At 48.9% G+C, this 16191-nt stretch overlaps 1 protein-coding gene across 15 annotated transcripts in view; it reads left to right on the forward strand.

The window, feature by feature from the left end:
* LOC105090185 (centrosomal protein of 164 kDa) overlaps nucleotides 1-6845 on the forward strand; it is a 59255-nt gene extending 52410 nt beyond the window's left edge. For 12 of the 15 annotated variants that reach the window (XM_031443601.2, XM_031443605.2, XM_031443610.2 and 9 more), the window contains 9 exons: nucleotides 162-288; nucleotides 568-635; nucleotides 1093-1300; nucleotides 2122-2229; nucleotides 2846-2957; nucleotides 3364-3711; nucleotides 4360-4426; nucleotides 5118-5240; nucleotides 5412-6845. In XM_031443601.2, the coding sequence (XP_031299461.1) occupies nucleotides 162-288; nucleotides 568-635; nucleotides 1093-1300; nucleotides 2122-2229; nucleotides 2846-2957; nucleotides 3364-3711; nucleotides 4360-4426; nucleotides 5118-5240; nucleotides 5412-5508 (1258 nt within the window). In that variant the 3' untranslated portion in view covers nucleotides 5509-6845. Of the gene's footprint in view, nucleotides 1-161; nucleotides 289-567; nucleotides 636-1092; nucleotides 1301-2121; nucleotides 2230-2845; nucleotides 2958-3363; nucleotides 3712-4359; nucleotides 4427-4882; nucleotides 4984-5031; nucleotides 5241-5411 lie in introns of those variants that run through there. The other 3 variants (XM_064482087.1, XR_010378918.1, XM_031443606.2) reach the window with 3 other exon arrangements.
* The last annotated feature ends 9346 nt before the right edge of the window (nucleotides 6846-16191 follow it).

The following is a 16191-nucleotide window of genomic DNA, read 5'->3' on the forward strand; positions in this document are numbered from 1 at the left end:
GGTCTTTGACAGGAGCAAGGGATGAGATGGTCCATCTCTGGAGATGCCCTCCCCACCCCCCGCCACCGCCTCCCGTCAGGAGTCCTGACTGTGTGCTGCCCGGCCTGCTTCATCATAGGACCCTGCCTCACACCCGTCCCCACTCCCGTTTCCCACTTCAGTGACCTGGAGGCCGAAGCTCAGAGGAAGCAGCACTTGTTGAAAGAGCCGGCAGTAGAGGAGAGCGGTGCTTCCCCACGTTCCGAGCCAGATCTCCACATTGAGGACCTGAGGAAATCCTTAGGGACAGTAAGCTTCTCTGTGCCTTGGGAGGGTCAGGGTGGCTGGGCCCTGGCCAGGCTCCGGGAGGGGTCCTGGCTCTGCTCTGTATGGGACCTTAGCATCCTATTCATATCATTCCTAGTCTTCCTTCTCCATCCATCAGATTATCTCTCTGTAAGTGAGTCGTGCCCTGCCCGACGGCCGGCAGAGCCATTTCCGTGTCTAGGCCACTAGAGGGGACTTTGGGGTCCTTGGCGCCTGTAGTGTGTCTGATGTTACAGTCATTGGATCTTTTCTGGTCCTTAGAACCAGCCTAAAGAGGTAGCCTTTTCTCTCCCTGAGAGCAAGGAGGAGACCGACTTGTCCTTGGACGGGTGAGTTCCAATAACCTATCTTATTTTGGGTTGAGGATGCCAGGAAGGGGTGTGTGAGTGCCTACATCACAGAGCCGGGGTGGACTGAAATGTGACAGTGGTCACCAGTGGGGCCTGGGTCAGGGCAGGGGTTCTGAGAGACAGGAATGTATTCTGACAAGCCCAGAAGGCAACCACTGTGACCATGGGGCCTCCAGAAGGACAGCCAGACACTCCCATGAGCCTGACCCTCCAGCATGCTGTGTCCATGGTCACAGGGTGGGAGGACTCAGTGTAGCACGCTGCACACTGTGGGTGTTCAGTGGTGGCGTCCTCATGCTGCCCGGCCCCCTGGCCCCACCGCCTAGTCTGTGCTCAGGACGGGCATTTGCTGTGGAAGTAGTTGTGACCCACAGCAGGGGTTCCCAGAGCGTGTGTCTCCCCCTCCCAATCCCTGCCCTGGCCTGTCCTCCCACAGCGTCCGGCATTACCTCTCTGCTGAGGGGATGGCTCTGCGCAGCGCCAAGGAGTTCCTGGTGCAGCAGACACGCTCCATGCGGAGGCGGCAGACGGCTCTGAAAGCGGCCCAGCAGCACTGGCGCCACGAACTGGCCAGCGCTCAGGAGGCGGCCAGAGACCCCCCAGGCACCAAGGCCCTGGAGGACGTGTGCAAGAACCTGGAGGAGGTCAGGAGCCCGGAGCACTCCCCCTGGGCTTGCCCGCGGTTGGTCCTCCTGGGGACTCCACCAGAGTGGCCATGTAGGCCTGGGGTCCCTGGAAGTCTTGAGATGCAGATGGTGTATTTCCACGAGGATGGAAGCACCTTACATCTACGTGGCAGTGCAGTGTGAGGAATGGAATGCTGTCTCTAACAGGAAGTCATTTGGTCCTCACAAGAGCCGTAAGGTGGTATCATTCCCGTTTTCTAGGTGAAGAGGACGGGTAAGATTTTTACAGCTCCACATCGCTTGTCCATTCTATCACACACAAGACTTTGTTCACAAGTGAGAATCTTCTGAGCACACTGAGTTCTCTGTTTTCCTTCTTATACCTTAATTTGCAGTGAAAAGCAGAGACTTGGTGGTTATTATTAGTGCCATTTGAGGGTCTTGGCAGAAGATCATGTCTGGTCCCTTAGAATTCTCATGGTGCTCAGAGCTGATGAGGGGGCTGAGGCCTTGTGGCCCCTAAGCCTGGCTTTGAGGGCGGCAGAGGGCAAGAGGCTGGTACATGCAGAGGGGCAGCCTTCCCAGGGACATCTGCTGCATCCTCCTGGTGATGATGGTGATAGTTGTGGTAGTTGGAACAGTGATGACAATAGGGCTAGGCATGTAGCAGACTCTGTCTCATCTAATTCTCACGACCCCTGTGAAAAGTATTTTTCTTTTTCAGATGAGCATTCAGACTGAGAAGTAATTTGTTCACGATCACCCAGCCAATAAGCAGCCGAGCTGGGACTCCCGCATCTGTGTGGTTAGTCACCATCATTCTCCCCTTTCTCCCTCAGGAGACCAGGCACCTGGATGAGATGAGGTCGGCCATGCGGAAAGGCCACAACCTGCTGAAGAAGAAAGAGGAGAAGCTTCATCAGCTGGAGTCCTCTCTCCGGGAAGAGGTACGGCCCAGCACAGCCACGGCGTCCCTCTTCTGTTCCTGGGATTCGGTTGGGTTCTTTGGTCCTGTGTTGGGGGAGCCAGGCCGCTAGGGCCCAGGATTGACAGGAGATAGGGCTCCTGGGCTGGTGAACAAATCTGGGAGCTTAGCTATCTGGGCCGAGTGCGCCTGAGCGGACCTGGAGCCACTTGCTGTAGGTGCTTGAGAGCGGAGTGGCCCCTGCCCTACCCATGCCCTGGTGCCTGAGAGGTGTGGCCCAGCTGTCAGGCTTAGACACTCCTAGAAGGTTTCCCAACCTTCCCTGGGACCTTGAAGACTTTACCTTGGATGCCTGAGGTGTGGGTGCGGCAGAAGGGAAGCTTAGGTGGAGAGACACTATGGGGGAAGGGTAGGGAGTCTGGTGCCAGTGGCCCTACTGCTCCTCTTAGGCGGTTGACTTCTCTTAGCCTCGCCTCCCTCCTGCCTCCCCTGCAAGGCAGCCTGTATGACATGCTTCTCCCAGAACCGTGGGTCCAAAGAGCCTACCCACCAAGTCCTCAGCCCTCACATGTCACAAGGGCAACGGGCAGAAAGCCACAGGGCAAGCGCCAGGACTAACTGCACCTTCCACCTGCCAGGCTTCAGAAGAGGACACGCTCAGAGGCCCCCCCACCAAGAAGGTGACCTTCGACCTCAGCGACCTGGAAGACCCGAGCAGCGACAGTTCCGAATCCTGGCCCCTGCCTCACAGTGAGTGGTAGGGGAGGACCCCAGTCTCCAGGGAGAGGAAGGAGCAGAGATGTGGCCCCCTTCATGCCGCCCGGCCTGGGTGGGCCTCTGGGAGCTAGTGCTCAGGGGATGCTTTAGGTGGGAGTGAACTCATTCTGGGTTTGCCAGCACACCCAGCCCAAAGCTCAGGGAAAGCCTCATGACCGTGCAGAGCACCCACAGTGAGAGGACTGTCCCTCTCAGCCGCTCCTGGCTGCAGCGGAGGGGAGGGCCTGGTCCCTGAGAGGCTCATTCTCACGGCCAGTGATACAGATGCGCTGGGGCTTTTGTCTGGAGGAACAAAGGGGCGGGCCCCTGGGACACACAGTACCAGCTGAGCCTGGGGCCAGTCCAGGGCCCTGAACCTGAGATCCTTCCTCCCTTCCAGTCGGCCCGACCCTGCATCCCACCTTTCCCCACAAGATCCACTACCTGAGCAGCTCCCTGCAGCGGATCAGCAGCCAGCTCAACGGGGTCCTCAGCGTGCTGGGCAGCCTGAACACCCAGCCACTACCCCCGCTCCTCACCTCCACGCCCGCGCCACTCCCTCCCCGGGCCTCCAGGAGCACCCCCACTGTCCCCTGCCCCCCCTCGGCTCGGGTCTCAGCCTTGTCCTCGGATACCCCCATGTCCACCCAGTGGGCCTGGGACCCGGGGCTGGGCCCTAGGCTCTCTTCCTCCGTGGCTCAGACTGTGGACGACTTCCTGGTGGAGAAGTGGCACAAGTATTTTCCAAGTAAGCCTCCCCGCCTTCCTCCTCTGCCTACCCTTTGTCCCCCAGCTTTGACAGGAACCATAGTCCATTGACTGGGGTCTGTGGGTCCTTGGGAAGACCTTGCTGGGCACTGGAGGCCCTATGGGTCATGATGGTTTACCTAATGGGGCCCTTATGATGGATTCTAGAGCTCAGCAGAACTCAGAAGGTCCCTGTTGTCATCATCATGATTGCTGCCATCTTGTGTGTTATGGGCCAGTCCTTTTATATGTGGTTTTTCATTTAGTCTCTATGATATTTATCCCCACCTTACAGATGAGGTAACTGTAATATGCTCCAGGATACCCAGGAAGTGAGCAGCAGACTGGGTTTTGACCTTATGTCTGCTTATAACCCCTTGGCTACATGTGGCCTCCCCTGGTCTCATAGCCCTGCTAAGGAATGTGAAAAGCCATAAAAAGTTATTTGAAGGAAAAAGTTGCATCTCCTTGTCCCAACCCAAGTTTAAGCTTTAGAAATAGGTAGGACAGGTGCTGTCTGTCATGTCTCTCACCTCCAACCACAGAAATTTTTCCTGTTTCTGTCTGGGGGGAGGCAGGAAGTAGCTGGCTGGGTCTGGCTCAGCTGAACCACTGCCCGTTTCTGAACGATTCCCTTCCACTTTTCTAGCTGGCATCCCGTTCCTCAGCAGCAGCCCTGCCCCGCTGGAGAACAGGCTGGGATACGTGTCTGCCAGGTAAGCCTCCCCATGGGCTCAGGGTGGAGCCGTCTGGTCGTCGCTCAGAGGGGCTAGGCAGACCCCCAGTCCACCCAGCTGCCTGGGTCTGTGGTACCCCACACCCTCCCCCCTAACCAGAGAAAAGTCCACACCACCGCAGTCCCAGTGCGGGCCGGACTGGCCTGATCTGGTCCAGCCCCATGAGGAAGCACTGGGGGGAGAAATTGGCCCCAGGTGCCACCCTGCCCCTTCTGGCCCTGGAGTAGGGCTTTCGTCTCTGCCACTGAGCTCTTTGTCTGCTTCACACGGCTCCCTTCTCCCCCTAGGCCCGCTGAGCAGCATCTGGAGCGAGAGGGGGCGCCCCGTGGGGGAGACAGATGGGCAATTAAATCTGTTATTAATTTCCCATTCATCTTATTCCTTGCCAAATGTATCCCCCAACCACAAGTACAACCCCCCTCACCCTTTGGCCAGTTCAGGAGCTAATGCGGGGAAGGTATGTGAGTTGGCCAAGAGGAAAGCCTGCGTGGAAGAGACTGGCTGGGACTGGGCAGATGTGGGAGCTTCCCTGGCAGGTTGGTCCCCCCCACTTCCCTTTCGGGAACTGATGCTCATTGTTGCAGAGGGGCCTTCTGCCCATGGAGGGAGCTTTGCCTGGTCGAGGAGCCCCCTCCCTCCGGCACTGCTGCCTCCTCTCCCCTCTCCTCAGTGAGCAGCTCCGCTGCCTGCAGCGCTCCCATTCCCAAGTCCCCCAGGTGGGCAGCACCAACTTCCAGGACATGATGGAGGCTAACCGAAAGTGGCTGGAACGCTACAGGAGTGACCCCAAGTCGTATCCTTTTAGCTGCTTCCCAAACCCCAGTCCCTTCCTGATGTAAAATGCCAGGTGGCTGCAGGACTTGTATGTGGGCCCTGGGTGGTCCAAGGAGGATCCTGTTCAACCTTAGACCCTTGCCTGGCTGTGCTCAGCTGACTGCAGAGTTTTCCTTCACCTTGTGGCCAGACATCTCTTCTCCTCGGTGCCCAAGCCCACAGCCAGCTCCGGCTTCCTGCAGCTGGGCCTGGATGAGAACAGCAGACTGAAGGTGTATCACTACTGAGGCCCGGAGCCAGGCGCCCGCGTGGGGCAGCCTGGCCTCTCCTGCACCAGACCAGGTGCCCGAGGAGCTGCCTGCACTTTAACTCCCTCGGATAAAGCATTCTCCTGTCCCCTCTGCTGCTCGCCTCACCCAACTTAGCGGAACCATAGAGGCCAAGGCTAGAACGACCGGAAACAGTAAGCTGCCCCTGTGACCGCGTGACATAGCTCAGGCTGCTGTGTGCGGACTTCGGGAAGCTCCTGCGTGGACCTGGCAACACTGCTGTGGGGCAGCAGGGACCGGGGCACCTTAAGGAGAAGGAAGTGGCACTGAAAGAGCTTCCTTCACAGGCCAGGGGACTCCCTTCAGAGCAGAGTTGGTCTCTTGGGGCTGCCGGGCCTGCCTGGGGCTCCCATGGTCGTGTGTGCAGTCCTTAATTCAGAACAAAGCCCCCCAGCCTGTCTGTACCCTGGGAACAGGTCTATCTCTCTAATACCTCAGCTGTGTAGCCATCTGACCCTTTTCCTTTTTTTAAATGTCCCTTTTCTTGAGCGCTCTGTCTCTCCTTTTGACTATCTCAGGACTAGGCCCAGAGCCCTGGGGGAGGTTGCTGGAGCTTGGCTGCATGTCTTCCCCCTCCTGGCACTGGGCTATCCTCAGGAGCCCTCCCTTTCCCTTCCCTGGGGCTCCTCCCCAGACCCATCCCAGCTTGATTCTCAGGGCTCAAGCACCCAACTTTCAGGAAGCCAACAAGCCGTAGGACAAGACTGGCATGGCTTCTGGTCCTCATCTTGGTTGTCTCTTCCTGGACCACCTTTGGTACATTCATGGGTTCTTGTTTCCGTCTGTTCTTTCTAACTGTGCCACCCCCCACCCCATCCCCAAGCTTGGAGACTTGTTGTGGAGGAGGCGAGGGGCCGGGCCTGGGCCTGGGCCTGGCCTCGGCGGGGAGGGCGCTTGTGCCAGTTGGCGCTGTGTCAGTGACAGCAGCTCCCCCTCCCCTCAGCGGGCTCCTCGGGGGGACTTGCAGGGGATGTTCTCCGACATCTGCCCCATTGTTTACATAAAACGCCCCCATTTTTCTTGCCTTGAGAGCTGTGGGGTTGCCCTTGCCTCTCCAATGCAAAGCAGCCAACTCTACCACCCCACCCCTCGTCTCTGTCATGGAATAAGAAACTAAGATCCAGTTAGCCTGTTTACCCCGCAGATACGTTTTAGGCTTCGGTCTACCATGTAGAACATCCTTTTTGTATTTGGTTCATGCTGCGTGCTTTGGGACTAACTCATGTGTTACAGCTAACTCTGGTGACCGTCTTGTGTTTTCTACATCAATTAAATCTCTTCAGGTCCATTTGCTACCAGGCAGTTGTGTGAATGTGTCTCCTTCTCTTTGAAGGCCTTTGCCTCCTTCCTCTTAAGAATAGAGGAAAGATAATTAATATTCATGGAACGTCTAGGGATCAGGTCTAATCACAGCAAACCTGTGATAGAGATTGTCAGCTGTTTCTGTGGATGAGAAAACCAAGGCAAAGCGATCTTTAAGGGCCTGAGGTTCTGGAGAAAGAAGCTGGGCTCCCTACAAAGACGGGACCTCACACTCCATCCCTGTGCCCCCAGAGCTTCCCGGCCTTCTGTCTCTCCCAACCCCACCCCCCGCTGCCGGAGACTCACTACCATTTCCCAAAGGCCACTTGGCATTGCTTACTCCATGCAGACAAATGAGAGCTAAGCCCCCTGGAAGTCCCAAGCTGGCAAAGTTGGGATTTTTTTTCCTGCTCCAGCGGTGTGAACAGCCTGCGTAGTCTTGGATTTATAATAACAAAATTGCTAGAACCGCCACCTGAGAAGGCACATTTTCATGGACTTGCTTAAGAAAACCAATTTAAAGACAAAACGCACAAACGAAGTCAGCCTCCTCTGTGTCCCAGTGTCCGAGCCGCTTTGAGGAAGGGGAGCCTGTGGATGGCTTGTTCGGCCCACTCGGCCCTTACACGGGGGAAATAGCCTAGAGAGATGATGTGAGTGGCTAGCGTTACGGTCTGTGTGTGGCAGACATGAGACCAGATCTGAGCTGTCCTGACTCCTAGCCTGGGGCGTCAGGGAAGAGTATTTTCAAAAGGATACTCACTTTGAAGAGGCTCTGTGTTCACATCTCAATATTCAGATGGTACAAAAGTCAGTCCATCCATGGGCTTCTTGATGGTAATGAATGTACCAGTTCTTTCGAGAGATTTTATGCAAATATAAGAAAAAAAAGAGACTGTTTTGAGTCTCTTCCCTTTTACTGGTGGGGTAAGGGTCATTCCTACCATAGGCTCAGATGGTTTTCCAAAGCTCTTTTGTGAGACGTTCATTGCCTGATTTCTTAAGCAACGTTGGGCGTGGTAATAGCCCCCTGACCACAAAAACTCCCACACAGAATGGCAGTGCAGGGAGTGGGGAAAGAACCCTGGCCTCAGGACCCCGGGTTTATTGTTGGCTTTGGCACCTACAAGCTCTGGGATCAGAGTAAATCCTTTCTGGGCCCATGTCTGCCCTGGTCAAAACCCTGAAGCCCAAATCCACACTCCAGCGATGACGCTGGAGGGCGGCCTAGGCTTCAGTGACTCTGAGGGGTCTGCCTTGGGTAGGGTGCTACGGCATCCAGAGACAGGCTGGAACACCTCCGGTGGCCTAAAATAGGGCTCAGGTGCAGAGGGGTGCTGGTAGGGGGGGTTGCCTGTCCCACCAGCAGCTTCTTCAGGGGAGGTGGGGAAGTGATGGTTAAAAATTATAGTATCTGCCATCACCAGAGCTGATGAATTGGAAATTCATCCTTTCCTCTTGTATCTCCAACCTACTTCGGCCTCTCCCATTGGCTTTGCCATCTCTAGCAGGTATGTACACAGAGGGCCTACTGAAGGGCAGTGTGACACTGTTTGCCAGGATGGAGGAGAGGGATGTCTGCTCTTTGGGGTCCTGCTCAGGTTTAAAGGTGGAGGAGGTGTGAATCAAACAAAAGTTCCCACTTTAGCCTCTCTGTGCCTCAGTTTTCTCATCTGTAAAATGGGGCTAATAGCAGTGACTATCCCATAAAGTGGTTGTGAAGATTAAAGAAGTCCATTCATATAAAGTTCTCAGGACAGTGATGCATAGTAAGGGGAATGATGTCATCAGGATGGTGCTGTAGGGTGTTCCTGACTTTCCTCCCTCCTCAAGAGAACCATTTGTGGATGGACACCTCAGAGAACCCTAGAGCCCAGCAGTGAGGCTGGAGCAACCCCTGTACCTCAGAGACTGAGACAGACCACCTTAGGACGGTAAGAGGAGCAACTGCATGCTGACCGCATAGTCCCTCCCCTAGGCCAGCTCGGCTTCAAGCCGAGAGGTCTCCCCTGAGCCTATGGGCCCCCGGAGGGAAAAGAACACCCAGTGGTGACATCCAGCATGCCCAGCACTGCGAGTCTGGTTTCACCCCACTGGGATCGCAGGGGACTCTGCAGGGCTCAACCGCTGGGAATCTGATCGTGATGGAGAAGCAGGAGGGGCTTCCAGCCCTCAGTCTTGGCAGCCCAGATTCCTACCTGGAGAGCCCAAGTAATAGTCCCAGCCTGTGGCTTTGCTCAGCTGCAGAACCAAGTCGACGGTGCAGCGTGACCAGGGAACTTGGTGGGGTGCAGGTCTGCAGGACTCAGGTCCTCAGATGAGGAGTTTTGCCAGCCCTGGAGCCTGGTCGGCTCACTTCCAGGCAGAAGAGCTGAGTCATAGCCACGCCAACTGTGAAGTGTGCCTCCCAGCCCCTCCCGACCAAAAAGCCTACTCTGGAACATCTGGGAGTTGGCAGGAGTGGGCCTCCCAGGCAGGTGAACAGACACAGCCCTATCCGTTGGGTTTGGCTCCTGAGCCATCTAACGGGAATGGCTGCCGAGTACACGTAGAGACATGCAGCCCATTCAGCAAAGCTCGACCTGAGAGGCAGGTGGGCAGAACTGCCTGCCGTCAGAGCAAAGCTAGTGGCCCTGTCGGGCCAGGGAACTTGGGGCATAGGTTGGCCTGAGTCAAGGCCACAATGAGCCTTAATGGCCTTGGAGCTATTCTCCCACTGCCCCCGGGAGAGAAAGTAATTCATAGTCCCCCTTACCGCTGAGTGCAGCCTTTATCCCACCTGCCCAGGGACGCTGACTAGAGCACACTGGAAGCTGTGTGGCCCATCCCACAGCACTGCTTACAGTGGCATTTGGACGGGGAGCACATCCCATGGCTTCCCCTGTCTGCAGAGCAAAACTGGTGGCTCACCGACCAGGATATTCAGTATGCGCTCTTGCCTGCTTTAGGTCCCCAGATGAGCCATGCAGGCCCTGGGGCCCATCCTGCTGCCCTCACCAGGGCAGGGGTGCTCATTCAGAGCCCCACCTACTGCTGGGTGTTGCACCCAGTCCCAACTAAGTAGGAAGCCTAACCACAGAATTCAGGCAACCACAGAGCTCATCTATAGCCTCACTTGGTTAGGGAACCAAGCCAGCAGTCTTACCCAACTGTTCTTAGCCAGTCACCCCCGCCTCCGACCTCAGAGCTTAAACAGCTGCCTCACACAAAAACAGACCCTAGCAGCAGGCCCCACCCGCCCGAGGATGTTACCAGCAGACACATCCAGAAACCCAAACTGAGCTGACAGGTGAAGAACTGTCTCTGCCAAAGCAAACCTGCGAAGTCTGGAAGAAGAGACTACTTGCAGATGGGAAGATACCAACACATGGACTCCAGGATCATGAAAAATCAGATAAATATGACACCACTGAAGGAAACCAATAAAACTCGAATAACTGACCCGAGAGAAACAGAGGCCTATGATCTGTCAGACAAAGAATTCAGAGTAATGCTCTTATAGAAGTTTAGTGAACTATGAGAACACACAGGTGGCTAAATGGAATTAGGAAAACAAGGCATGAACAAAACAGGGTCAGCAAAGAAATAGACACCATCAAAAAAGAAAAAAAATCCTAGCGCTGAAAAATACAATAACTGCAGAATTCAGTAGAGAGAGAGAAAGCAGACTCAATCGTGCAGCGAACTGAATCAGTAACTTGGAAGACAGGAAATTTGAAATTGTCCAGAGGAGCAAAAAGGAAAAAGTAAAGAAAACCTATGTAACTTATGGGACACAATGAAAAAAGAATATTCTCATTATAGGAATTCTGGAAGGAGAAAAAGAGAAAGGGACACAAAGTATATTTAAAGCAATAATGGCTGGAAACTTCCCAAACCTGAGGATAGAAACAGACTTCCAGATCCAACAGAACCCAAACAGGTTGAGCCTGAATAGGGCTACGTGGAGACACATTATAATTAAATTGTCAAAAGTCACAGACAAAGAATTTTAAAAGCAGCAAGAGAAAAGAGAAGATACAAACCAGGGAACCCCCATAAGACTGTTGGCAAATTTCTCAATAGAAACTTTTCAGGTCAGGAGAGAATGGGATGATGTATTCAAAATATTGAAAGAAAGAAAACTGTCAATCAGCAGTACTGTCTGTACCCGGTGAAGCTGTCCTTCAGAAATGAAGGAGGGATAAAGACTTCACAAACAAAAGCTGAGGGAATTCATCACCACTAGCCCTGCCTTACAAGAAAGGTTTGAGGGAGTTCTCTGAGTGGAAATAAAAGGATTCTAATTAACATCATAAAAATATAAGAAGGCAGTGTAAAACTCAGTGGTAAGAGGAAATATACAAAGTTAGATTCAGTAATACGGTAATGGTGGTGCATAATTCACTTACAACTCTAGTTTAAAAGTTTAAAAAAAGTAGTAAAAATGACCATAACTACAATAATCTTTTGTTACAGTGTAAAATATATAAGTTGTAACAATAATCTAAAATGTGAGGGGGAGGAGAAGTAAAAGTGTAAAGCTTAGGAATTCTATTGAAGTTAAAGTTATTAGTTTAAATAGGGTGTTATAATTTTAAAATCTTTTACATAAGCCTCATGGTAACCACAAGGGAAAAACCTATAGCAATTACACAAAAGAACATAAGGAATTCAAAGCATTGTGATACCTCAAGACATCAAAACACACACACACACACACACACACAGCAGGATAAGAAACAGGAATAACAAATCTACAAAACAGCCAGAAAACAGTTCACAAAATGGGAATAGCAAGTCCCTACTTATCAATAATTACTTTAAATGTAAACAGATTGAACTCTCCAATCAAAAGAGATAGAATGGCTGAATGGGTAAAAAAATTAGATCCGATGAATGATATGCTGCCTACAAGAGACTCACTTCAGCCTTAAGGACACATAGATTGAGGCTGAAGGGATGGCAAAATGTTGCAAGCAAATTGTAACAACAACAACAACATCAACAACAAAAGCAGAGGTAGCTATACTTATCAGACAAAATGGACTTTAAACTTAAAATGGTAAAAAGAGACCAAGAAGATCATTATATAATGATCAAGGGGCCAATATATCAATATTTACATGCCCAATGTTGGAGCACCTAAATACATAAAGCAAAAGCCAAGACCTAAAAGGAGAAATAAACAGCAAGACAATAATAGATGGGGACTTCAATACTACACTCTCAACGATGAATAGATCTTCTAGACAGAGAATCAGTAACAGTGGATTTGAACACGGCTATGGACCAAGTGGCCCTAATAGCCATACACCGATGCTCTGTCACAACCCTAACCCTAACCCTAACCCTAATCCTAACCTCATGTGCATATGGAGGATTTTCTAGGATGGACCGTATTTTAGGCCGCAAAACAAGTCTTAGCAAATTCAAGGAGACTGAAATCATACCAAGTATCTTCTCTGACCACGAGAGTACAAAACGAGAAAGCAGTCAGAAGAAAAATGGAACACTCACAAATATGTGGAAGTTAAACAACACTCTCCTGAACAACCAGTGGAGCAAAGAAGAAATTAAAAGGGAAAAAAAGTGAAAACAGAAACACAACAGACCAAAACTTATGGAATCCAGCAAAAGCAGTTCTAAGGAGGAAGTTCATAGCAATAAATGCCTACATTAAGAAGCAAGAGCAAGCCCAAATAAACAGCCTAACTCTATGCGTTAAGAAGCCGGGGCCGGGGTGGGGGTGGGGGGACGAGGAGGGGATAAAAAAACAAACTGAGCCTAAAGTTAGAAGGAAGTAAATAATAAAGATCATAGCAGGAACAAATGAGACAGGGAACAGGAAAATAATAAAGGTTGACCCAACTAAGAATTGGCTCTTTAAAATGATAAACAAAATTAACAAATCTTTAGCTAGCCTAACCAAGGAAAAAGAGAACCCAAATCAAAATTATAAATGAAAAAGGAGGCATTACCATTGATTCCACACAAATACAAAGGATCCTAACAGGCTGCTATAAGCAACTATCCACCAACTAGCTGGACAACCTAGAAGGAATGGAAGAGTTCTTAGAAACATACAAACTTCCAAGGCTGAATCAGAAAGAAGGCAAACCAGTTACTAGCAAGGAGGTTGAATCAGTAATAAAAAATCTCCTAATGAAGAATTACCTTTTGATCCAGCAATCCTGCTTCTAGTTATATACCCCAGAGAATTGAAAGCAGGGACTCAAACCTGGGCAATGTGCATAGCAGCAGTATTCATAATTCACAAAAGGAAAACAACCCAAGCGTCCATCAATAAGTGTATGGGACAAAGAAATAATGTACGGTATACATACAATGGAATACTATTCAGCCTTATAAAGAACTGAAATTCTGACACATGCTTCAACATGGGTGAACCATGGAAGCATGCTGAGTGAAGTAACCTAAATGAAAAAGAAATACTGTGTGATTCCACTTACATGAGGAACCTAGACTAGTCCCATTAATAGAGACAGACACAGAATTGTGGCTGCCAGAGGCCGGGTGGAGAGTGCAGAGGAATTAGTGCTTAATGGGTATAGAGTTTTTGTTTGGAAGATAAAAAGTTCTGGGAAAGGACAGTAATAATGTTGCACAACATTGCAAATGTACTTAATGTCACTGAATTGTACACTTAAAAATGGTTTGAATGATCAATTACAAGAGGAAAACTGGAAAATTCACAAATTCGTGGAGATTAAACAACACACTACTGAGCAACAAAGGGTCAATGAAGAAATCAGGTGAGGAAAAAAAAAAAAAAAAAAACAACCAAAAAACCTTGAGGCAAATGAAAAGGGAAACAAAGTACCAAAATTTATAGGATGCAGCAAAAGCAATTCTAAGAGGGAAGTTGGCAAAATCCAATATTCATTTATGATAAAAACTCTCAACAAAGTGGGTATAGAGGAAACATACCTCAACACAGTAAAGGCCATGTAAGACAAACCCACAAATTAACATCATATGTAATAGTGAAAAGCTGAAAGCTTTTCCTCTAAGATCAAGAACAGGACAAGCATGCCCACCCCCACCGCTTCTATTCAACATAATATTGGAAGTTCTAGGCAGAGCAATTAGGCAAGAAAAAGAAATAAAAGGCTTCCAAATTGGAAAGGAAGAGGTAAAACCATCACTATTTGCAGATAATAATGATACTGTATGTAGAAAATCCTAAAGACTCTACCAAAAAACTGTTAGAACTAACAAATTCAGTAAAGTTGCAGGATACAAAATCGGTTGTGTTTCCATACACTAACAATAAACTATCAGAAAGAGAAATTAAGAAGGCAACCCCACTTGCAATTGCATCGAAAAATAAAATACCTAGGAATACATTTAACCAAGGAGGTAAAAGATGTACTCTGAAAACTATTAAGATGCTGATGGAAGAAACTGAAGAAGGTACAAATCAATGGGCAGGTATTTTGTGCTTATGGATTGGAAGAATTAATCCTGTTAAAATATCAATACGGCCCAAAGAAATCTACAGATTCAATACAGTCCTTATCAAAATTCCAATGGCATTGTTTTTTGCAGAAATAGAACATACAATCCTAAAATTTGTATGGCCCCACAAAAGACTCCAAATAACTAAAGCAATCTTGAGAAAGAACAATAAAGCTGGAGGCTTCATGCTTCTTGACTTCAAACTGTATTAACAAACTACATTAATCAAAACAATACTGTACTGGCATAAAAACAGACACAAAGATCAGTGGAACTGAATAGAGATCCCAGAAATAAAGCCACACTTACATATATGCTCAATTAATTTACAACAAAGAAGCCAAAAATATACAATGGAGAAAGGATAGTCTCTTCAATAAATACTGTGAAACCAGACAGCCACATGCAAAAGAATGAAACTTGACCACTGTCTTACACCACACACAAAAATTAACTCCAAATGGATTAAAGACTTGAATGTAAGACCTGAAGTCATAAAACTCCTAGAAAAAAACATAGGCAGTAGGCTCCTTGACATCATTTTTGGTGATGATTTTCTGGATCTGACTCCAAAAGCAAAGGCAATAAAAGTGAAAATAAACAAGTGGGACTACATCAAACTAAAAAGCGTCTGCACAGCAAAGGACACCATTAACAGAATGAAAAGGCAACCTACTGAATGGGAGAAAATATTTGCAAATCTTACCTCTGTTAATGGGTTAATATTCCAAAATATAGAGAGAACTCATACAACTCAATAGAAAAAACCCAAACAATCTGATTAAAAAATGGGCAGAAAATCTGAATAGACATTTTTCCAAAGAAGACACAGAGATGGCCACCAGGTACATGAAAAGAAGCTCAACATCACTAATTATAAGACAATCGCAAATCAAAACTACAGTGAGGTATCACCTCACACTGGTCAGAATGTCCATCATTAAAAATTCTACAAATAATAAATGCATGGAAAGGGTGTGGAGAAAAGGCAACCCTCCTACACTGTTGGTGGGGATGTAAATTGGTGCAGCTACTGTGGAAAACAGTATGGAGGTTCCATAAAAAACTAAAAGTAGAATGATCCAGCAATCCTACTCCTGGGCATATATCTGGAAAAGATGAAAACTCTATTTTGAAAAGATACACGAACCCCAATGTTCATAGCAGCACTGTTTACAATAGCTAAGACATGGAAGCAAACTAAATGCCCTGTGACAGATGACTGGATAAAGAAGGCATGGTGTATGCACACAATGGAATATTACTCAGCCATAAAAAGAATGGAATCATGCCATTTGCAGTAACATATGTGGAATTTAAAAAATGATAAAATGAACTTATTTACCAAACAGAAATAGACCCACAGACATAGAAAACAAACTCATGGTTACCAAAGGGGAATGGGGGGAGGGCTAAATTAGGAGTTTGGGATTAACAGATACATACTACTATATATAAAATAAACAATAAGAACCTACTGTATAGCACAGGGAACTATATTTAGTATCTTGTAATAACCTATAAGGGAAAAGAGTCTGAAAAAGAATGTGTATATATATCTGAATCCCTTTGCTGAGCACCAGACACTAACACAATGTAAATCAACTATAATTCAATAAAAAAAAATTTTTAAACCTTGCTGTTATACAGGTCCCCTCCTGGCAGAAGCCTTAAACTAGACAAGGTTATACAATATATGAAACATTTGCTTTTAGACGCTTGGGTAACACGATACGCAAAACTTGAACCCTGAGAGAAAGGAAATAAATTCTATGAGTCCTGTGATCGTCCCAGTTTACTACATGCAATTGGTTTTCTGACTGTAGCACAGAAACTACAGTTTGAGAGGCCGAGGCCGCTGGAATTTGTGGGCTAGGG

The sequence above is a fragment of the Camelus dromedarius genome, chromosome 34, assembly GCF_036321535.1.
Source record: "Camelus dromedarius isolate mCamDro1 chromosome 34, mCamDro1.pat, whole genome shotgun sequence".
In the NCBI taxonomy this organism is placed as follows: domain Eukaryota; kingdom Metazoa; phylum Chordata; class Mammalia; order Artiodactyla; family Camelidae; genus Camelus; species Camelus dromedarius.